At 42.1% G+C, this 23,039-nt stretch overlaps 1 protein-coding gene across 2 annotated transcripts in view; it reads left to right on the top strand.

Moving 5' to 3' along the window:
- Positions 1–23,039, top strand: part of EEPD1 (endonuclease/exonuclease/phosphatase family domain containing 1) — a 144,034-nt gene that overhangs the window by 75,452 nt on the left and 45,543 nt on the right. For both annotated transcript variants that reach the window (XM_077119891.1, XM_077119881.1), the window contains exon 3: positions 5,515–5,566. In XM_077119891.1, coding sequence (XP_076976006.1) covers positions 5,515–5,566 — 52 coding nt within the window. The remainder of the gene's footprint in view (positions 1–5,514; positions 5,567–23,039) is intronic.

Genomic DNA, 23,039 nt, shown 5'->3' with positions numbered 1-23,039 from the left:
TATTCGAAGCATGGGGAAGAAAGGAAAGGAGGAAGGAATAAAACGAAGGAGGGAGGGAACGAAGCGGCAAAATGGAATATGAGAGATCAGACTCTCAAGACATCGAGAAGTTCAGTGATGGCGCACGGACGGTTGAGAAATGGCTTCGTTGCTGTTTCACATGTGTGAAATTTTCTCCCAGGGAGTATCTGAAGCGCTGAAAGAATCTGTTATCACAAACACTAAAATAAATACCCCGCACTTGGAGTGTTTCCAGTAAGGTAAGAAATAACAGCAGGATGGCGAATATGACAGGAAACATCTTAGAGTACTTTTAAAGACTCTAGCTTGAAGAAGGAAAAAGCACGGCCTGCTGAAGAGGTCCAGGGTCACAAACAGCTAGAGCTGTAGCTTTTTAACAAGTGTTATCCTCATTTTGAAACACTAACTGTATAGATCTTTCTGTCCCATCATCTCCATGTCCTCTCTCTCTGTCCCTAGAGCTATCCCATCCCTTGTTGCCGTGTTTTAGTTGTGTGAAAATGTCACTACTTTTTTTGGCCCCTTCCCCAATGTATTGATACACTGATACCAATTGGTATTGGTTTTAGAGCAAACTTTTAATAAATTTCATCTCACATGCAAATTTCAGTAGCTCGGTTGTGCCTCGTTGGAGTGTTGTGAAGGATTCTGAAGCTTATCCAACTTCACTGGGGAAAAGTGCCATGGAAAGGGGTGTGGGAGTTGAGTAGCAATGTGCATACCAAGTCTTTGGTCTCCCCATTCTAAGGGAAAATAAAGCATTCAAAGCAGGGAGTTGCATTTGTAAGATTTTTTTATTTTTAACATTTTTTTATTGTATAGTATAACATATATACAAAGCAAAGAAATAAAAAAGCAGTAGTTTTCAAAGCATTCTTCAACAATTAGTTACAGGACAGATGCCAGAGTTTGTCAGGGGCTACCAAATGATCCTCTCAGACTTTTCCTTCTAGCTGCTCCAGAATATAGGAGGCTAGAAGGTTTAATTATATATATATTTTTTGGGTGCACAGTCTGGGAATCGAACCTGGGTGTCTCATATGAACAGTGAGCATTCTACCACTGAACCACCCATGCACCTTTAAATATTTTTTTATCATCACAATCAACTTTTTTCCTTCTTTTTTTGTGAAAAATAACATATATACAAAAAAGCTATAAATTTCAAAGCACAGCACCACAATTAGTTGTAGAACATATTTCAGAGTTTGACATGGGTTACAAATCCACACTTTTAGGTTTTTACTTCTAGTGGCTCTAAAATACTGGAGACTAAAAGAGATATCAATTTAATGATTCAGCATTCATATTCATTTGTTAAATCCTATCGTCTCTGTATAATTCCACCATCACCTTTGATTTTTCCATTCCTCTCTAGGGGTGTTTGGGCTATGGCCATTCTAAATTTTTCATATTGGAAGGGTCTGTCACTAGTATGAGGTAGGGAGATGGAACTATCTGATCTTCTGGAGCAGCTGAGCCCTCTAGGTTTCAGGGCTTATCTGGACCAGGGACCCATCTGGAGGTTGTAGGTTTCTGGAAAGTTACTCTGGTGCCTGGAACTCTTGTGGAATCTTATATATTGTCCTAAGTGTTCTTTAGGCTTGGGTGGAATGGGGGTTGGCAGGCTATGATAGGTAGCAAGGTCTAACTGAAGCTTGTGTAAGAGCAACCTCCAGAGTAGCCTCTCAACTCTATTTGACTCTCTCTGCCACTGATACTTTATTAATTGCACTTCTTTCCCCCCTTTTGGTCAGGATGGAATTGTTGATCCCACAGTGCCAGGTCTGGATTCATCCCTGGGAGTCCTCTCCCACATCTCCAGGGAGAATTTAACCCCTGGATGTCATGTCCCACATAGTGGAGAGGGCAATGATTTCCCTTGCAGAGTTGGGCTTAGAGAGACTGAGGCCACATCTGAGCAACAAAAGAGGTCCTCCAGAAGTAACTCTTAGGCATGCCTATAGGTAGTCTAAGCTTCTTCATGACCTATAGAAGCTTCACAAGATTAAGCTTCATGATCAAGGGCATGGCCTATTGACTGGGGTGTTTCTAAAGTTTGACAGTATCAGGGGATTCCCGGTGGTAAGGTTTAATAGTTCCATATTCTTTCTCCCATCCCTCAAGGGACTTTGCTAATACTTTTTGATTATCTGCTTAATTTACTCTAGGATATATCCAGGCATTACAATAATCTATACAGGATTAAAGGATCTCTTTCTTATTCTGGGCTCCCTGTGTTTCAGTTGTTCAAATGAGCTATACAGATAGGTTGAGTTAGATTATGCACTACAGAACATTTCAGTTCCAGACCAAATAAACCTTTCTTCCATTGGTCTCAAAGACTATGTGTGGTTCTAAAATATAGACACTGTCTTCCTTATCCTTATGTTCTGAATTACTTTAACCCCAACCTGGTCGCTTCGTTCTTATCTCTAAATATCAGGTTATATATATAAAACAGCCACTCAAAATCCAGAAATAATAATCCCCACTCCAGACTTAATATGTCTGCTCTAAAAGCTTACAATCTAGGCCCCTGTTTTCTTATAAGCATTCTGTAAAGGTGACCATACCATTCTTGTTCTTTTGTTTTTGGCTTATTTTGTCTCACCAAATATCCCACATGTTCATTCACATCGTTGCATGCTTCACAACTTAGTTCCTTTTTGTAGCAGCACAACCTTTGTTCGTAAGCATACACCATCGTTTGCCAATCTACTTCCCTGTCAGTGTGTGGTGTTCTTAAGGTTTGACTTCAAAAAGACTCACTTAAGTTGTTTTCATTTTCATTCAAGAGCATGAAACTTTTGGTTTTCAAATTATGTTCTATAGTGGTTTGAATTGTAGCATCTTTGTGAACAGGGAGAAAAAGAGAGGTGAATACCTTAGCAGTATTTTTACCTATTGATATCGGATACTAAATTGGACTTCAGGATCATAGAGAAGAGGGGAGGAACCATAGCTAGGAACTGGAAGTCCTTCCAGTATAAATATTTTCCAGTGGTTATTTCAGAGGTAATTTAAGCTTCTGAAACTTGAGGTACAATTGGAAACTCACACTTGGCATATATGTTGCTTTCCAGATCAGTAAACTGGCATCCAGATTAGTCCATTGGGAACCAGAACATGCACAGGACTAACTGGTAGCTTTGACCTGCCCTCAGACATATTTTGTTAATGGCAGTGATTATGCAAATGCACATAGCATCTTCCACCAAGGAAAAATCAATCCAGTCCTCTTGTTTGAGGCACTCTTTTTGAGATGGAGAAACTGAGGCCTGGGCTGTTATTTTATCCACCCAAGCTGGAATGGGTGAGCTGTAATCATGACTTGGTCTACAGGCCTCCAGGCCCACTCATTCAATCAGTGAATATCCCTTGAATGTTTCCCTCACGTCCTTTGTAGATATTGCAGATGTAGTGATGAGCAATAATGTTTGAGTCCCTGGTCTCAGGAAGGTTCCACACTCGTTGGGAGGAGACTCATAAATGCACCCAAACAAATAAATGCCTTCGGTATCAATATGTGCTCTGAAGAAGATAAAATGTGGGGACTTGAGATCTTGCCTTACCTTGGGCGTTCAGTGAAGGCTGCCTGGAGGAGATGGCATCTGAGTTTAGAACAGAATGACATGATGAGACAGTCAGTACTGTAAAGATCTTGGATAAGACCCTTCTAAGCCAAAGAAATAGCAAAAATAAAAGTGGTCCAGAGACACAACAGAAGCCAGCATGGTTGGAGCAGAGTGAATGCCCAGAGCCTATCCATCTGCTGCAGGATTTGCTAAATTGGTGGCGGTGATATCTTATAAGCTTTCAAAGTCTTATTGCATTTCTTGGAACTGCTTTTTTTTTTTTTTTAATATTTTTATTGACAAATTTCACACACACACAGCCCACACATGGTGTACAATCAGTGGCTCACAATATCATCACATAGTTGTGTATTCATCAACATGATCATTTTTAGAACGTTTGCATCACTCCAGAAAGAGAAGTAAAAAGAAAAAAGAAAAAACTCATGCATCCCCTACCCCTTACCCCTCCCTCTCATTGACCACTAGTATTTCCATCTACCTAATTTATTTTAATCCTTATTCTCCCTATTATCTATTTATTATCCATATTTTTTACTCATTTGTCCATACCCTGGATAAAAGGAGCATTAGACAGAAGGTTTTCACAATCACACGGTCATATTATAAAAGCTGTATCATTATCCAATCATCCTTAAGAGTCAAGGCTACTGGAACACAGCTCTACAGTCAGGTACTCCCTCCAGTCACTCCAATACACCATAAACTCAAGAGGATATCTATATAATGCATAAGAATAACCTCCAGGATAACCTCTCAACTCTGTGTGAAATCTCTCAGCCACAGAAACTTTTATTTTGTACCAGAGTTGCTTTTTAAATAAGCTGTTGCATTTGTTTGGACAGTGCTTGCTTACTTGTACAGAGGCTGTGAAGAATTCTATAAATGAAGGAGAACCTTATCGTGGGCATAACTCCTTTTGTGGTGCACTCATGGTACAAGTTGAGCTCTTGTCTCCTCTCAGTGTAACCTGGCCAGGCAGGTGGGGGGAGAGGTACAGTGACCAGTGACCACAAGCAGATTAGCTGGGGTATCGGGAGGATGGGTTGGGAAGGGGCCATCATAACACCACCTGCAGCAGACCCACTCCCTCAAAAGATCTCATCAAATCTCATGTTTCAGATCATATGCTGGTGAGTCCAGCCCAAGCTTCCCTTACAGCTTCAGCTGCCTACCCAGTGTGTTCACAAGCATCTCGAAAGCAACAGGTCAGAAGAAGCTGCACCTGTTTCTGAACTTGCTTATCCATCCAGGTGGCCGGTTGCAGTCTGGACTTAGGTCACTAAGCTGGAAGCTGGGCAGTTATATACACCCCGGGCCCTCCATCTCCCCCTGGAGCCTTTGACCCTGTGTTGCACTGCAGATCCCCTTGGGGCAAGTCCCCCCTCTTTCCAATCTTCACCTGGCTGGGTTCTCTCGGCTCCCCAGCATGTCCACTTGTCACAATGCATGTTTTATTCCTGTTCCCACCACATCCTCCCAGAGACCATGAGTTCTTCCAGGCTGGGATTGTGTCATAACCTTCTTGTGTCCTTGGCCACCTGCACACAGTTAGGTGCAATAAATGTTTGGTTCACACCTGAGCAGGCCCTCTTTCTAAGTAGCGACTTTAAGCCCTTTCTCATTGTCACCAAAGGGACAGCAGGTGCATATTGAACAGGGGTGACTGTTTTGTTTTGTTTTTTAATCTTCCTGATGTTACTTTTAGAATTTAGAACATTTTTAATAGTTCAGAAATGGTCATCTCAGTTCAAACTAAAGGTTACCTTAAGATGGGAGGTGATATAGAGATACAGGTTGAAATTTCAGACTTTTGTTCTTCTGGCTTGTGTGATGCCTGGTGACATAAAGTTATTTGTTTTCAAGTGAGTTTTTTTCTTTTTCTCTCTTACAGCATCAAGCTTCTAGCTGTGCAAGAACTACTTGACAGAGAGGCCCTGGAAAAGGTACATTATTTTACTTTTTCTATCCCACATTCACCAGCTAAAGCAGAGTTCCCCGTTGAGGCCGGGGTCTCCTCCAGTCCACATACTGGAAAAATCCAACTCCCTGTCACTGGAGGCAGCTCTTACCACACATTGTTCTTTTTGTGATCTCAACGGTCCGTGAATCATATAGGATTTTCATCAAAACTTACCATAGTGCTCATATCCCATTAGCACATATAGACTCAGCTTTGCTGGGCTCCTTTTGGGTTGTGTGCAGAGCAGAGGCTTGTCCTGCTGGACACCCTCCCATGTGCCTGACTCTGCACTGGCCAGCCGTTTCTGCATCCTCGCGCTTCTCTCACCATTGCTACCCAGTGTGCGCATCGTCTGGGTTTGTAGGTGAAGGAGTTCGGGCTCTATGGGGTCAGGTGATTTTCCCAAGGAAAACTAAATAGCCGAAGGAGGATTTGAACCCTAATAGTTCCATTTCTAAAAGCAAGGCTTTTCTATTTAACAAGCAAGCTCGTGAGTTTGAGTCCTTTTTTAGGCTATTTCTGAGAACTGGAAAATGCCATCCCCACTCCCAAATTAATTTTTTTTACTATGCCCTGGAAGAGACATCCAGTTGGCTAGGCGTCCTACATGCAAGTCAAGTGTGCAACTGGACTCCTTTGTCGTTGTGGGTCTGGGGTGTGGTGGGTTCCACGAAGCAGGCTGGGCAGGTGCCAAACAGGCCCTTCCTGTTTCCACTCTGCCTCCCCCCAGCCCCATGGATCTCCCAGCTCACACCAAGTTGCTCCCTGGGGTAGCTTAGGTCCCTCCCTGAGTGTGTATTAGCTACGGGTACTAATTAGAATCTATAACATTGACATAAAATAAAACAGCTGGAGAGATAAGCCCTCAAAATATAATGTGTTATTTTTAGGATTTACAATTTTGCACTAGTTGTCTACCTGCTGGCTGACACCAAAACAAGTAAAGTCTTAAAAATAAGAATGAAGCAGTGATGTAAAAGGAAGGGACCAAGCTCTGCTCTGTACTGAAGTCCCTTCAGCCTCATTCCCATTGTGGGTAGAGCAAGGAGAGGGCTGCCTGCCTGGCCTCAGAGAGGTGACATGAGGACCCAGGGAGTTAAGGTAATGCCCAAACGCTCTATTACTGTTAATTCTTCATTACTTATATTGATTCTTAATATATATATCCAACCAGTGAAAAAACACTAAGTCTGGTTATAAAGGATGTTCGTAGGCCGTAGGACAGCACTGGAGTGTAGATGGCAGGTTAGATAAAAGTGTTTCATCAGTGTTACTTCTGCGGAAGTTGATAACTGTCTAGTGATTGTGTAAGAAAAATGGCCTTGTTCTTAAGAATTACACCCTGACAAATTTAACTGTAAAGGGGCATGATGTTTATAACGTATTCCCAAGTGATTCTGAAAAAAAAAAAAAGTGAGTGTTTATCGATGAGTGAGAACCAGAGGGAGAAAGGACAAGCATGAAAGATGAAGTAAATGGGGCAAAATGGAAATGTTTGGTTATTCTGGGTAGAAGGGTGTATGAAAGTTATTTTTAAGCAGTTACCCCACCCAAAATTTCTCTTCTCAGTAATTGCTGAAGTTACTTGTTTTGCTCCTCAATAAAAATCATCAGAGAAAGCTGGCAAACCCATTCAGTTCCCCGTGGTTAAGATGCGTTAGTATAATGAAAACACAGGCACCAGAACCATTGATGAGGTCTTTTCAGCTTTGTTAATATCCAATTTTGTGAGGCCACCTGGCCAATCCAGTGAATGGATATTGATGACAAAATCTCACAGCACAATGGGGTCTAGCTTGCTGTGGGGGCTTCAGAGCCAACTGGGCTGCCCTGTGGACTCTATCTTGAGGGAGAAGGCTGGGTAAAGTAGAGATTCAGCCTGTCTGGATCCTAGCCTGCCTCCCCCTTCCTAGCTGGATTATCTTGGGTCGCTTTACCTCTCTGTGTTGCAGTTTCCTGGCCTGTGAAATGAGAATTGTTGTAATCCCCAATTCACAGAGGTTTTGAGAAGGTTAAGTGGCCCAGCAATGCAGTGCTGAGTAAAGGACTTAGCACTGTGCCTGATTCTCAGTGGTTCCCAAAAATTAGCTGCTGTGTGTGTTGTTTTCACCTTCCCCTCCTCTTCCTCCACCTTCTGGTTATCCTGAGCTTGGTAGTGTGTTCCATTTTGAGTGGCACATGATAAGTGGCACATGGTATGGTATTATCTTCTGTATGTGTTTGTTCCAGTTTACATGTGGGAATAAGATAAGTTCCCCCAAAGAGCCTCATGATTTAGAGATTCTCTTGTACCTGAACCACCGAGAAGTTCTTTGTAAATTGTGGATAGAGCTCTGCGATTCCAAGTGTGGTCCGCAGACCAGCAGCGTCAGAAGAGTTTTGGAAAAGAAGAATCTTAGGCCCCACCCCAGGCCCCTGAACCAGAGTGTGCATTTTTAAGGAGACCCCAGGTGATGCACTTGCACATGACAGTCTGAGAAGTGCTGCTCTAGAGTATCATTTGTCATCACTAGTATTGATTAGTCCAGCTTCAGAAAGAGCCTGGGAGGTGTCACCTTTTTGCTTTTGGGGCCAATTAAGCTCTTTATCTCACACCAAAACAGAAAAAGCAAACGTCACCATTCTGTTTGTCAGAATCCCATTTTAAACTTTAGTTTGCCTGCTTCTTCCTCTCTTGAAGAAAATAGTCATTTCACAAGTAGGACCAGCAAGAAGGGCTTCAATGAGATGCATCCAGCAGACCTCAAAACTCGGAATATTTTCCACCTGGAATTCGAATGGCACCTGACCATGGTGTCTCCCTATCACTGAGCTCCTGAGACCTGGCCCGGTTGGGGGTTCATTTCTGGACAGTCAGTCCCAGTAGTGGAGACCTGAACATGCTTCCGAATGGACGTTCTTCCGAAGGGGTCATTCTCATCATGTGCATGTGGGTTCAGTTTACATAGTAGAATACTCCATTGACTTAAAACATAATACAAAAGGCTGAAAAGGAGCAGTGTTGTTTTGTTGTCTAGGAAATAGGACTTCTAGGGCTTTTTCCTGCTAATACTAGAGTATCTAGTTTATTGTTATCATGATCTTTGTATTTCCGGTTATGGTTCTGAGCCATTTGTCTAGTACTTCACCTGGTTTAGGAAGGCCTTTCCATTTTCAGACATGCTGAGATGTTCCTGGTTTCTGTAGAATGTAGAGCCAGCTCTGGGGAGACAGCAGGACCAGGCGGAGTGCCTCCCTCTCTGGGCCTCCTTTCCTCCTCTCACAGCCTGCTTTTCTGCGGTTCCTTCCTGCTGTTGCTTTCATTTTATAGGGTGGGTCCTTGGTCATATTGTGAAGAGGGGGAGATTTGCCTCTGCTTAGTTTTCTAGAATTTTTGCTCACTTCTTTTTTTTTTTTTTTTTTTTAAAGGAAAGACAGAGAGAAGGAAGGAAGGATAGAAGGAAGGAAGGAAGGAAGAAAGGGAAACATTTTTAAACATTTTCTTGTTTTATTGTACTCTGTTTCTCCGTTTTTGTTACATGGGCTGGGGCCGGGAATCGAACCGAGGTCCTCCGGCATAGCAGGCAAGCACTTTGCCCGCTGAGCCACCGCGGCCCACCCTTTTGCTCACTTCTTACCCCAGTATTCCTTACTGAGCTCTGGACCTTTGGCTTCGTCTGCCCCACTCACCATCAGCCCACACTTTCTGGGAAGAGGTGAGAGGCAAGCACATGCCCAGTGACCCGTCACACGGTTGGGAAGTTCCAGTTTTTACCTCTTCAGATCCTTTGTGTTAATTTAGATGCAGTAGATTGGAGAGAAGACTGGGGTAACCTGGGGGTAAGTCTCTCCCTTTCTCTTCTCCACAGACATTATATAAAGCCAGCTGCCAGACAAGCAGCATTGATCCCTTACTTATTGATCTAGTTTGCTAGCTGCCGGAATACAACACACCAGAGACGGATTGACTTTCAATAAAAGGGGATTTATTTCGTTAGTTCTTCAGAGGAAAGGCAGCTAACTTTCAATTGAGGTTCTTTCTTACATGGGAAGGCACAGGGTGGTCTCTGCTGACCTTCTCTCCAGGCCTCTGGGTTCCAACAACTTTCCCCAGGGTGATTTCTTTCTGCATCTCCAAAGGCCTGGGCTGAGCTGCGAGTGATGAGATAAGGTATGCTGAGCTGCTTGGGCTGTTCTACCTTGAGCTCTCTCATTTAAGCACCAGCCAATTAAATCAAACATCATTCATTGCAGCAGGCACGCCTCCTAACCAACTGCAGATGTAATCAGCAACAGATGAGGTTCACATGCCATTGATTGTTGTCCACAGCAATATAACTAGGCATCTTTACCTTGTCAAGTTGACAACTGACTCTAACTACACACTGCAGACCTTACAATTAACTGATCTGTGTTTCTCCACCAATTTCTTCTTTTAAAAATTTGTAGAAACCATGAGCAGATGATCTAATATGGGTGAATGTCAGGATGTGGAACATTTCTATGAAAAGGCATTTGGGGTTTATAAGTGCCTTTTGATCAAACATTCGTTAGATCTTGAGACCAAGGACTGGCTCTAAGAAAGGTGCCCGACATAAAGCTCTCTGTTCTCTTTACTTGAAGAGTGGAACCCTTCTGATTTTCTAAACTTAAGTCTCACACACTTGTTTCCCAGGCTTTATAAACAAGCCCATCTAATTCCTCTAAACATGGTATTGCATGAAAGGAAATAAAAATATTGGTACAGCTTGATTTAGAAAGATCGTTTTTCAACCACCCTTTCAAACAGCTTCCTCCAAAACTACAAACAATAGTTTGGCTGGTGACTGCAGCTGGAGGTCATCCTTTCCCTGGTAGGGTTGGAGGGTGGGGCGCGCAGCTGACCCGACCACAGACCAAGGCCTGCCTGAAAAGCTGCCTGTGTGAGGTAGCCTTGGAGGCACGGCCGCCCACTCACAACCACCCCCAGTCCTAGCCTCTGTCCCTCCCCCCAAATCCAGGACCCTTCCTATTAATCAGAAGCCCACTGAGTTCCTGCCCATCTTTCTAGGACTGGGATCTGAGCCCCTAAAGACAGGGCTGGACTAACTCTACTGGTCACTGCTGGGTGACCTCTTGAGCAGCTTGCTGACAAGCCTCCATTTCTTAATAACATGGGGGCCACACTAATACCTAGCTCACTGGGACTTGTGTAAGCGTTCCATGCTATGGTGTTTGCTGGTTTGAATCTGTTATGTACCCCCAGAAAAGCCATGTTCTTATAATCTAATCCTGTGGGGGTAGGCCTGTTGTTGGATGGGACCTTTTGATTAGGTTGCTTCCTTGGAGATGTGATCCTGCCCATTCAAGATGGATCTTAATCTGCTTACTGGAGTCCTCAAAGAGCAGATGCTTGGTGATGAAAATGCCCTGGGAGATGCGAAGCAAGGATGCACGGAGCCTGAAGGACCCAGAACCTGGAGAGAGCAGAGAAGCTAAGAAATTAAATCCAGAAGCTGAGAGGACCCACAAATGCTTAGAGAGAAAAGTCCCAGAGATGCTAAGAGAAAACCCACAAGAGACAGAGAGGAAGCCGCTGGAATCAGAAGCTGAAAACAATGAACTAGAAGCAAGGACCAGCAGACACTGGCCACGTACCTTCCCAGCTAACAGATGCCAGCAGCCTTTCTTCCTAGGCTAGGTATCATCTTGTTGATGCCTTCAACTTGGACATTCTCATGGCCTTAAAACTGTAAATTTGTAACCTAATAAACCCCCTGTGCTGGTTTGGAAGGATGTATGCCCCCTAGAAAAGCCATGTTTTAATCAAAATCCCATTTCATAAAGATAGAACAATTCCTAATTCAATACTGTATGTTTGAAACTGTAATCAGATCATCTCCCTGGAGATGTGATTTAGTCAAGAGTGGTTGTTAAACTGGATTAGGTGACGACATGTCTCCACCCATTTGGGTGGGTCTTGATTGGTATACTGGAGTCCTATAAAAGAGGAAACATTTTGGAGAATGGGAGATTCAGAGAGAGCAGAGAATGCTGCAGCACCATGAAGTAGAGAGTCCACCAGCCAGTGACCTTTGGAGATGAAGAAAGGAAAATGCCTCCCGGGGAGCTTCATGAAACCGGAAGCCAGGAGAGAAAGCTAGCAGATGACGCCGGGTTCACCATGTGCCCTTCCAGCCGAGAGAGAGAAGCCTTGACTGTGTTCGCCATATGCCTTCTCACTTGAGAGAGAAACTCTGAACTTCATTGGCCTTCTTGAACCAAGGTATCTTTCCCTGGATGGATGCCTTAGAGTGGACAGTTCTATAGACTTGTTTTAATTGGGACATTTTCTCAGCCTTAGAACTGTAAACTAGCAACTCATTAAATTCCCTCTTTTAAAAGCTGTTCCATTTATGGTGTATTGCATTCCGGCAGCTGGCAAACTAGAACACCCCCTTTATAAAAGCCTATCCATTTCTAGTATATTACATTCTAGCAGCTTTAGCAAACTGAAACAATGTGTGTAATAAAAGTGATGATATACACACACACATACACACACACAGTAGGCATCAGAGCACTAGAAGCTAATCTTGTCCCTACCACTAATTAGCTGCTGCTCTTGGCATCATCATCATTATTACTGTATTCTTTCTCCTCTACTTCTCCTCTCTTGAGAAGTCAACTTGAGATTGAACTATTGCCAGTAGAAGATGTTAAGAAAGAAGCTGTCCCCTACCCCCAACACACAACCTATCAAATTGTCTAGGAGAAGGTGCCTAACACTTCTTCCAGGCCTTTTGCTACCAGGTCTCTTTCTTAGAATTCAAGCTTTGAGGTCAAGCTCCATTCATTTCTCCTGCAGGTAGATCGGATGTCTCTAAGACCTCTTTTGGCACTTTAGGCATGTGATAAAGTATACATTCAGGGACAAGAAAAATCTAACTTAATTTTGCATACTGTGGGTTAGTCAGCAGCTCTTCCAGGTGAACCCTTGTGATGGGAACCATTGGAATTAGAAGTTGAAGTTTCCTGGGAATTTTCAGAAGGAAATGGGAGGTAGCCCGTGTTTACCTAGATGTGTGTGAATAACCTCAGGATGCGAAGATCTTAGATCTGTAATTGCTGATGTTCTCTGAACATGCACATGTATAAGATCTTTTATTACATGCTTTCAGAATACTTTTCACTGTAATTTGGACTTCCAATTAATTTAATTTGGGCAACAGTTGAGGGCTTGCTGTGTACCTAAATTGCCCTATGTGCCAAAAGAGATAGAGTTATAAAAATACTTCAAAATCGAGTGGCATGTATGGAATCCCAGAATGTCAGAACTGAGGGGGACTTTGAAAACCATCTAATCCAACTCTGTAATTTTAGTTTGCCAAGGCTGCTGTGACAAATACCACAAACTGGTTGGCTTAAGCGACCAGGGATTTGTTGTCTCACAGTTTTGGAAGCTAGAAGTCCAACATCAAGTTATTACCAAGCCGTGCTTTCTCCTGGAGTCGGTAGTGTTCAGGTATTGCTTGCTGGCAAGCCTTGGGGTTCTTTGGCTTGTAGGTACGTCTGTGCCTCCATCATATGGTGATCCTTCCCTCCTTCTCTGGCTTCTCCTAATGTGACTGCATCCAAATTTCCTCTGCTTGTAAAGGCCCCAGTCATACTGGATTGGGGCCCACCCTTATTCACTTTGTCCTCACCTTAACTTACTGCATCTCCAAAGTTCCTATTTACAAATGGGTTCACATCCACAGAATAGGACGTTAGAACTCAGACGAGTCTTTTGTTGGGGGACACAATTCAATCCTTAACACCTGTCATTTTGCGGACAGGACATTGAGGCCGAGGGAGTTGAATTGCCTGCCCCAGGCCCCGTAGCAGGTGTGTTGGCTGAACCAGAACCACCAACCCAATTGCCTGGTCTCCATTATTTAATGAGATCATCAGATGATCTCATTTAATCTAAACATCAGCCTTAGCAGACATAGTGAAAGTCTCTGTGTCCACATTTTCCAGGGATGGAAGCAGGCCCCAAGAGTCAGTTCTGGCTCAGAAGATGGAGAACTGAGACCCAGTTCTCCCAACAGTGTTACTTGTAGTGAAACAGCAACGTTTGCTGTTTGTCTCCAGGAGCACTGTTCTAGTTTGCTAGCTGCCGGAATATGACACACCAGAGACAGATTGGCTTTTAATAAAAGGGGATTTATTTTGTTAGTTCTTCAGAGGAAAGGCAGGTAAATTTCAACTGAGGTTCTTTCTTATGTGGGAAGGCACAGGGTGGTCTCTGCTGGCCTTCTCTCCAGGCCTCTGGGTTCCGATGTCTTTCCCCAGGGTGATTTTTTTCTGCATCTCCAAAGGCCTGGGCTGAGCTGAGAGTGCTGAGTTGAGGTATATCAAGCTGCTTGGGCTGTGCTACATTGAGCTCTCTCATTTAAGCACCAGCCAATTAAGTCAAACATCATTCATTGCAGCAGGCACGCCTCCTAGCCGACTGCAGATATAATGAGCAACAGATGAGGTTCACGTACCATTGGCTCATGTCCACAGCAACAGAACTAGGTGCTTTCACCTGCCAAGTTGACAACTGAATCTAACTACCACAAGCACTAATTAGTCCAGCTGAAGGGGCAGTAGGGGGTGGGGACTGGGCAGTAGGCAGTTCTGGAATGCAGATGTGGAGACTGTCAGGGTGAAGGAAAGTGCAATGTTGTGAGGGCTGCCTGGCCACCCAGTGTAAGGTCCAAGGAAGACTAAGGGAAAGGCTGAGGACATGCAGCAGACACATCCTTTATTTGGACTCTGTCAAAGTGAATTGCCTCCAGACTCTATTTACATGCTAGCATAATAGTTCGTGTTCTTTTAAAAGTATCAAATGAGATTCTTCAGATTTTCTCCCATGCTTCATGTAGTCTGAGCTTAATCTGGAATGCCCTTCTGAGTGTTCAGTCTTCATGTATCTGTTGGATTGATTTTTGTGGGCTTAACCAGATCGGCGTTTATTCGTGATTAAACTTGTAGTTATTTTTCTGGCTAAATCCCTTTCGGCGGAAGCTCGCTATTTTTCTTTGAAAGGGCCATTAAGCAGAATTGGGGAAGTTAGTGTGGGACTCGAGCTCAGGTTCCTCCTGGGGCCTCCACAACCACTCCCAGACTCTGCTTAGCGACCCACAGGCTTGGACCCCTCCTTTCTGTTGCAGAAAGTTCTCTTGGCTTGCAGAGGTGGGGGGCGGGCAGGGCTCAATTCCTCAACTGCATCCTGGTGAATTATTAGTCAGGCTTCACAGTTCATTTTTTAAAAAAGGAAGATGATGCATATTTTCTTTATTCTTTTAAAATCATCACAAGATGCCATGTAAATTGGCATTGATCTTCCTGTTTTTATGACAAGCTTTTACTTGAAGTGGGCAGACAGGAGAGTTCCCAAAAGAACTTTTCAATTCCTTTTAGCTTCATCAGCTGTCAAAGAGATGCAAGTGAAACAAGGAGGGGTCATTTTAAATTTATCCCATTAGCAAAGTTTTCAAAACCATGACATGTAATCTTGAAGTGGTAATGAAACCAGGGTCCTCATTCATTGCTGGCGGCCGGTGAATGTGCTGTCCTTTCATAAGTGCTTTGGCAACATTTGAGCCTTTGAGATGCCCCAGCCCTTTGACCAGTGATTCCGTTCCAGGAAGTGGCCCATAAAAATGGAAAAATAATAAGCACGTTAAAGGATACTTTATAATTAGGGGAACTTGGAAGGAAGTCCAGTGCTCGGTAGGAAGGGAGTGGTTTAACAATCTGTGCTAGCTCTGCCTGATGGACACTGGTATGTGGCCACTATAAACAGCTTTGTGGAATGCTGATGATATAATACTTTTTATTTTAAAAAGGGAGAATGACCTGTTATACCTGCTGTGATCACTACTATATAAAGTTATGCATTTATTGTTTCAGCCGGTATTCATTGAGCACCTCTTGGTAGGCATTGTATTAGTCTGGAAGCTATAAACAGTTATGACCAAAACTTTTATCTTTGTGGAACTTGAATTGTGATTAGTGGGAAAAACATTAACAGTTACACACGTGTTTAGATAAGTGCAATAGTGGTAAGAGCTGCAAAAAAAAAAGAAAAGAAAGACAGACCACAACCAGGTGTTGGGATGGGACCCTATCCTAATGTGTACATATGTCAAGGAAATATGAAAAACCATAATGAGGTGACTTAAGGGTGTTTTTTTTCCATTTTAAATTTCCTTTATCATTGTTTCTTATTCCTGGAGTCAATTTTTTTAAGACTGAGTTACCCCTTCTGGCATTGGCAGTTGGAAAAGCAAGAAGAAGGGTCAAGGAGGTTGAAGAGAACCAGGGAACTTAAAGAGTAAGGTGGTACAGGGTTGGAGAGGAACCTCCGAGTGCCCAGGAGACCTTGCAGGGGATGGAAGTGAGGGCGTGGGATGTGGAGGGGGCAAACCAAGTGCAAACCTGTGGGGCAAAGCCGGCCCACTGCTTATTTTTATAAATGAAGTTTTATTGGAACACAGCCTATTCATTTATGTGCTACAGCAGCAGTAATTGCCACAGAGACAGTATAGCCTACAAAGCCTAAAATATTTACTATTCGTCCCTTTCCCCAGAGGGAGTTTGACAACATCTGCTCTAGATCAGTGATGCTTGGCCAGTGACCCCTTTAAGTATGAGGTGAAAGCTATATGCCCTTGTACCAATTTGAATCTATTATGTGCCTCAGAAAAGCCATGTCCTTTAATCTTCATTCAGTATTGCTGGGTGGGATCTTTTTTATTGTTTCCATGGAGATATGTTCCTCCCAATTGTGGGTGATGACTTCTGATTATATGGTTTCCATGGAGATTGTGTCTACCCATTCAAGTGGGGTTGCTTACTGGAGCCCTTAAAGAGGGAAACATTTTGGAAAAAGCTTGAGAGCAACCAGAGCCCACAGTCAGAGGCCACTGGAGATGAAGAAAGAAAACGCCCCCGAGGAAGCCATTACAAAAGCCTGGAGAGAAAGCTAGCAGACTTCACCATGCTCGCCATGTGTCTTTCCAGTTGAGAGAGAAACCCTGAACTTCATTGGCCTTCTCGAACTAGGCTATCTTTCCCTGGATCCTTAATTTGCACATTTCTGTAGCCTTGCCTTAATTTGAACATTTTCATGGCCTTAGAACTGTAAGCTTGCAACTTATTAAATTTCCTCTTTTAAAAGCCATTTCATTTCTGGTATTTCACTTTCTGGCAGCTTTCAAACTAGAACAACCCTCATCCCCTCCAAAAAAAAATACAGTTGCATTTACAGGTTGCCCTAAGGCTCATAGCTCTGGTCCATGGTGAAGATAGGATTCATTTCTCCACCATGGGAGTGTTGGAAAATATTCTCTCAGCTCCAAAACAGTAGCCTAGTGAGGAAGGGTTTCCAGTAGTGGGAAAGATCAACCATTACCAGCAAGGCATGGACGGAGCCCAAGGCCAGTGGGAGGGATAGCTGTGTGTAGATTCAGGTCAGGGTTAAGGCATAACTGTGTCCCATTTGCCCAGAAACAACATCCCTTCCTTTATCTTTCTGTGGGTTATGGTCCAGTCCCATACTGGCTATTCCAGGAGAATTTTCTGGTTTGGAAAGGATCTGTGTAACTTCACTGGTAACTTCAGACATACTTAGGTCTCCCTAAACCTGAAATATGTCAGTGCTTGCCCTGCTTTCCTCTTTGTTGCTGTCCTATTTCTCGTCTTTTTCCTACTGTTAGGTTTCTTGAAAGTAAAATCTCACCCTACATCCAGCCTTTATCTCTAGTCAGCTGTCCATAATGCTCGGGAGCCAGGCCCTGTCCCAGTTAACCTGATAAATCATAGCTTCTCATACCAACTTCTAACATAAACTGCAAAATTTTAATTTAAAAATGTTTCTTTCAATTTTTAAAAAGTATTGTGAAATAATTTTACATGGAATTAATTTATATTGCAATTTTTGGGGGGAGGTTCATAACTTCTGTATACCTATTACTATTGTTATAATAAATATATATTAATTTTATAGTAAAAATGTATTTTTAAGCTTTAAAGCCATTTAGGTACAATGATTGTAAGTTGCATTTTGATGATGCTATCTTTGTTGTTTTGATTCATTTTTGTGCATACTCTAGAAGTTCCAGTACTACTTCTTGGTCCCCCTAATTGCTTCTAAATCTAAAGATAAAAGAAATGGAAATCTCACAGTGACCATATGGATCTCAGGCTCAGGAGCAGGCGGAGCCTACAGCAAGGGCAGAAAAGTCATTTTATTGGGACCTCAAGGTCAGTTCAGGACCAGATGCATATAGGAGAGCCAGGTTTATGTGATCCTTGAAAAATCACCCCTCTCCATGTTTTACTGAGAATCCTAATGCCATCAAATGGAGAGTTTGGCTGGCCTCTCAATGTGGCTCATAAATGGTGAGCTGGTTTTATGAATTTGCACAGCCCATGACTTTAAGCTTAGTGTGTCCGCCTTAAAACATTCTCCATGCTGATCCTCTCTTCTTCAGATGCCCTTTCCTCTTGTGTGAGGGTATCTGAAAGTTCCTGTTCTGATAATAGCAGAGTAGCTTCTTTTGGATTGACCCTCTCTCAAATAAGAATTAGATATGCTGGATGAAATATAAACAAAACTGTTGAAGGCATTGGATAGTAGCTCAAAACAGGCAGAAACTGTAGGGGATTTGATCCTTGTAAGAAGGAACCAGCCTTGGGAAAGATCCACGTCTTGTTTCTCTTTCCCTCCAAGGATACTTCCAAGTCTGTTGGGCAACCAAGCACAGGCAGAAACTGGAGGTCTTTGGGAGAAATATCAAAACAGGGGTCCTGGTCTTCAGGGAGCTCAGGCTAGTGAGGGGAACAGACATGAATATGCAATAAGATGTTATATGTGCCCAAAAGAAATATGTATGGGGCGGGGCATGAAAGGAGGTAGAAAGGTTCATACTCCAGGAAAGGCATCAGGGAGATGATGTGTGGAATATATTTTCAGATAGGCAGGGGGAAGAATGTTCCAAGCTGATGTAGAAATGAAGGAGAAACCACAGAGCCAGTGCAGTATGTCCTGGTCGCAAATGGAAAATACAGAGGAGAAGACATGAGCTGCATCTGCCAATACTCTGGCCAGACTTAACACATTTTGCCAATTGTGGGCTGTGTCCCATGTTTCAGAGGAATAAAACGTTACTATTGTAGGCTTTATGATAAAAATCTTAGCAGCAGTGCAGAAAAGAAGGGACCAGAGCTTTTCATTCTAGTCTACAAATGACTTTTGTGTACTTCTGGGAAATTCTCCATTTCCTCGAAGTTACCTAATTTATTGGTCTTCATAGCCTTCCCTTATAATCTTTTTAATTTCTGTAAGGTTGGTGGTAATGACCTCTCTATCATTATATAGTAATTTGGGTCTTCTCTCTCTTAGTCAGTTTAGCTAAAGGTTTGTCAATTTTGTAGATCTTTTCAAAGAACCACCTTTTGGTGTCATTGATTTTTCTCTATAGTTTTTCTCTCCTCTGTTATATTATTTTTAACAGATTTTTTTTTATTATTCTATGCTTTGTTTCTAGTGTGCTCTTTTGAGAAAAGAAGAGCAAACTAGGGTGTAAAGTTAAGTTATTGATTTGAGATCTTTATTTTTAAAATATAGGTGTTTATAACTATTAATTTCCCTCTAAGCTTTGTTTTAGCTGTTTCATATAAGTAGTGCCTTCATTCCTTCATTTTCATTCATGTGAACTTATGTTCTAATGTTCCCTGTGATTTCTTCTTTGACCCATTGTTTATTTATTAGTGTGTTGCTTAATTTCCATGTATTTGTGAGCTTCTTAAATTTCTTTCTGTCTTGATTTTTAATTTCATTCCATTGTGGTCAGAAACATACTTTGTATGATTTCAGTCCTTTTAAATTTATCGAGGCTTGTTCTGTGGCCTAGCATATGGTTTATCCGGGAGAATGTTCCACGTGCAATTGAGATGAATGTGTTTGCTGCTGTTGTTGGGTGGAATGTTTTATAGCTACGTGTTAGGTCTGGTTGATTTACAGTGTTCGAATCTTCTGTTTCCTTGTTGATCTTCCACCTAGTTTTCCTGTCCATTACTGAAAGTAGGGTACTGTGAACTCCAACCATTCTTGTTGAATTTTCTATTTCTCCTTTCATACCTGTTTTTTGCTTCATGTATTTTAGGACTCTCTTGGTAGGTGCATGTATGTTTACACTGTTATATCTTTCTGCTAGTTTGGCATTTTACCATTATACAATGTCCCTCTTTATCTCTAGTAAATTTTTACTCTAAAATCTGCTTTGTTTGATATTATTTAGCCACTCCAGCTTTCTTATGGTTATTGTTTGCATGATTTTTCTTTTTCTTTGACTCAGTCATTCCACTGCCTGTGGTGTGCATGATTTCTCCTAAGGAACTGTTAAGCTTATTGGGAATGAGTGACTTTTGAAAGCCGGGTGTATTCCTGGGGGTGGTGGCCACCATGTTTACTAAAAGGGTGTTATTTCATTTATCAGGTTTCTGAAGAGTAACTCACACTTCCTCAATATCCCAGTGCTACTCTGGTTTTAGTAATGCAGGTTCCTTTGCCAAGGAGATTTCTAAGGCATTATTTGCATAAAGTCTAACAAAATATTTCATATGGTTTTGGCAAAAAGAGGATGAAAAGAAAGGAGAGAAATTTGCACCCAGGGCATGATATTCTTAAAGGACCAAAGAATTCATATTTAGACACACCTAAGCTTGTCTGACAAATCATGGGTCGTAAAATCAGTTTAGTGAACCTCAACCAGCATTTGTTTCAGTTTATATGTATATGTATACATGTGTGAAGGAACAGATGGATGGACAGACACAACATACCAGGATGCCATGTAAAAATTTATTTATTGCTGTAAGTCATGGTCAAAATGTTTGAAAACTGCTGTCCTTGTCCATTTACAGCTTGAAATTGGGGAAGAGGGCTTACTCTGGTTATCTCCTAAGGACTTTTCTCTCCTGCCTAAGGACTTGTTAATTTGCTGACTCTGCCTTGCTTTTCCACAGAAGGAAAATACCCCACTAACTCATTTCTCTCCCGTCGTAATCTGACACATGCAGCCACCTCCTCCTCATACACACACACACACACACACGCACGCACGCACATGCACACATACACACACATGGTCCGGGTGATGGGAGTTGTGCAATTTCGAGTTTTATTCAGTCCACATTCTCATATCAGGAAATTCTGGCAGTTAGCTGGTACTGAGAGAACTTTCAATTCACATTTTTTTAGAGAATTCTGAGATTTTTGTGAATGATTCATTCATTCATTTCTTTAGAGCATAATTTTGTATTCAGCAAAATTTTGTCTAACCAGTAATTTTAAATGAAAGAGAAGGACAGACAGGTGAAATTGCTTTGCTGAATTGCTGAAAGCATTTATGCTAGATGTTCTCAGCGGGTAAAATATCCAGATTGAGCTGGTCAGTAGGGCTTGCTTTGCCAGAATTAATTCAGTGAGGTTCTGTCAAATTAACTACCCCTTTAAAATGAGTAATTCCTACAGCTGATAAAATATTTTTATTAGCCTTCAGAAGGCATTGAAATGGTGAGTTTCGTCCTTCACAAGATTCTGAACTTCTGGGAAAGCATCTGGCCTGCTCTCAAACTTTTTCATCTCTCTTTGTAGAAATTCAGAAAAATATGCTGACATCCCTTATGATCATTATCCATGACTCTCTTCTGAATCTTGAACTTCCCCACCATACTCCAATTGTACTGCTGCCCCATTCCTTCCCTTGCCCTAAACCTTCCCCACCTAGTTCTTGTTTGTGAATTGCAGACTCATTTTAATATGCAGACTTAATTAGGACAGAAAAAGACAGCCAGGGAAAACAAGGCAGTAGCCCATCTGTGAGTTACTCTAAAATGATCTGTCCTCTCAGTATCTGTTACTGGCATTCTACACAAGTAGACATCTAAGAGTTCTATTTAAATGGCTCCTTAGATTCACTGTTGAGCCTCGGAGCATCTTTCCAGTGAGTTCAGCTCCAGGATCTGCAAGGATCAAAAGTGCCCAGGACTGTATTTTAAAACTTCTACTTCTGTGTGAGGCCAAAAGGAGAGATGTTTAATTGGCGCAAGATTTATGTTTTGGGTAGCAGATTACCTAATTTAACTTGTATGGTCATTTTTGTTTGAACACCGTAAGTACATGGAATCTTAAATAAGGACATGAGATCTTGTTGGTTTGTCCAAGTTAGTATGTTGCCCTGATATATCCCAGAGTAATTTGGGCAGTGAATAAAGAAGTATTTGCAAAGTCCCCTTGGGGGACTGGGGAGAAAGGAGGAAATATTCAACTTTTCCATTTGGGGAAGGCCTGATATTTTCACAAGAAGTGGGGACAACCAAATCAATAGTCTGAGCCCTCGATCTTGGAGTTTACCTCTATGAAATTTATTGCTGCAAAGAATAGCCTAAGCCTACTTATAATTATGCTTGAGTCACCCCCAGAGAGCCTCTTTTGTTGCTCAAATGTGGCCTGTCTCTCTAAGTCAACTCGGCAGGTGAACTCAGTGCCCTCCCCCCTACATGGGACATGACTCCCAGGGGTATAAATCTCCCAAATGACATGGGACAGAACTCCTGGGATGAGCCAGGGCCCGGCATCAAGAGATTGAGGAAGTCTTCTTGACCAAAAGGGGGAGGAGAGAAATGAGACAAAATAAAGTTTCAGTGGCTGAGAAATTTCAAGCAGAGTCAAGAGGTTGTCCTGGGGTTATTCTTATGTGTTATATAGATATCCCTTTTTGGTTTATGATTCATTGGAGTGGCTGGAGGGAAGTACTTGAAACTGTTGAGCTGTATTCCAATAGCCTTGATTCTTGAAGATGGTTGTATAACGATACAACTTTTACAGTGTGATTGTGTGATTGTGAAAACTTTGTGTCTGATACTCCTTTTATACAGGGTATGGACAGATGAGTAAAAAAAACGGATAATTAATAAATAAATAAATAAATAAATAATGGGGCGTAAGGGGTAAAATAAACTGGTTAGATTGAAATACTAGTGATCAATGAGAGGGAGGGTTAAGGGGTATGGGATATATATAGAGAGAGTTTTTTCTGTTTTCTTTTTATTTCTTTTTCTGCAGTGATGCAAATGTTCTAAAAAAAATTATCATGGTGATGAATACACAACTGTGTTGTGATATTGTGAGACATTGATTGTACACCATGTACGGAATGTATGTGTGTGAACATTTATCAACAAAAATATATTTTTTTAAAGTGCCAAGAATTAAATCAAGACCCTCAGCATTGACAAGGCAAAGGGATGAACCTATAAAAGAACGTGATGGTTACTGGGGTTTTGCTGAGAGAGAGCTTAGTTTGCCAAGGTTGCTACAACAAAGATCAAGTACTGGTTGGTTTCAACCACAATAATGAATTGTCCTTACCTTAACTAATGATAACGTCTGCCAA

This window comes from Tamandua tetradactyla, chromosome 1, assembly GCF_023851605.1.
Source record: "Tamandua tetradactyla isolate mTamTet1 chromosome 1, mTamTet1.pri, whole genome shotgun sequence".
NCBI lineage: Eukaryota > Metazoa > Chordata > Mammalia > Pilosa > Myrmecophagidae > Tamandua > Tamandua tetradactyla.
Note: the sequence above shows the minus strand (reverse complement) of the source record. Positions and strands in the feature narration are given on the sequence as shown.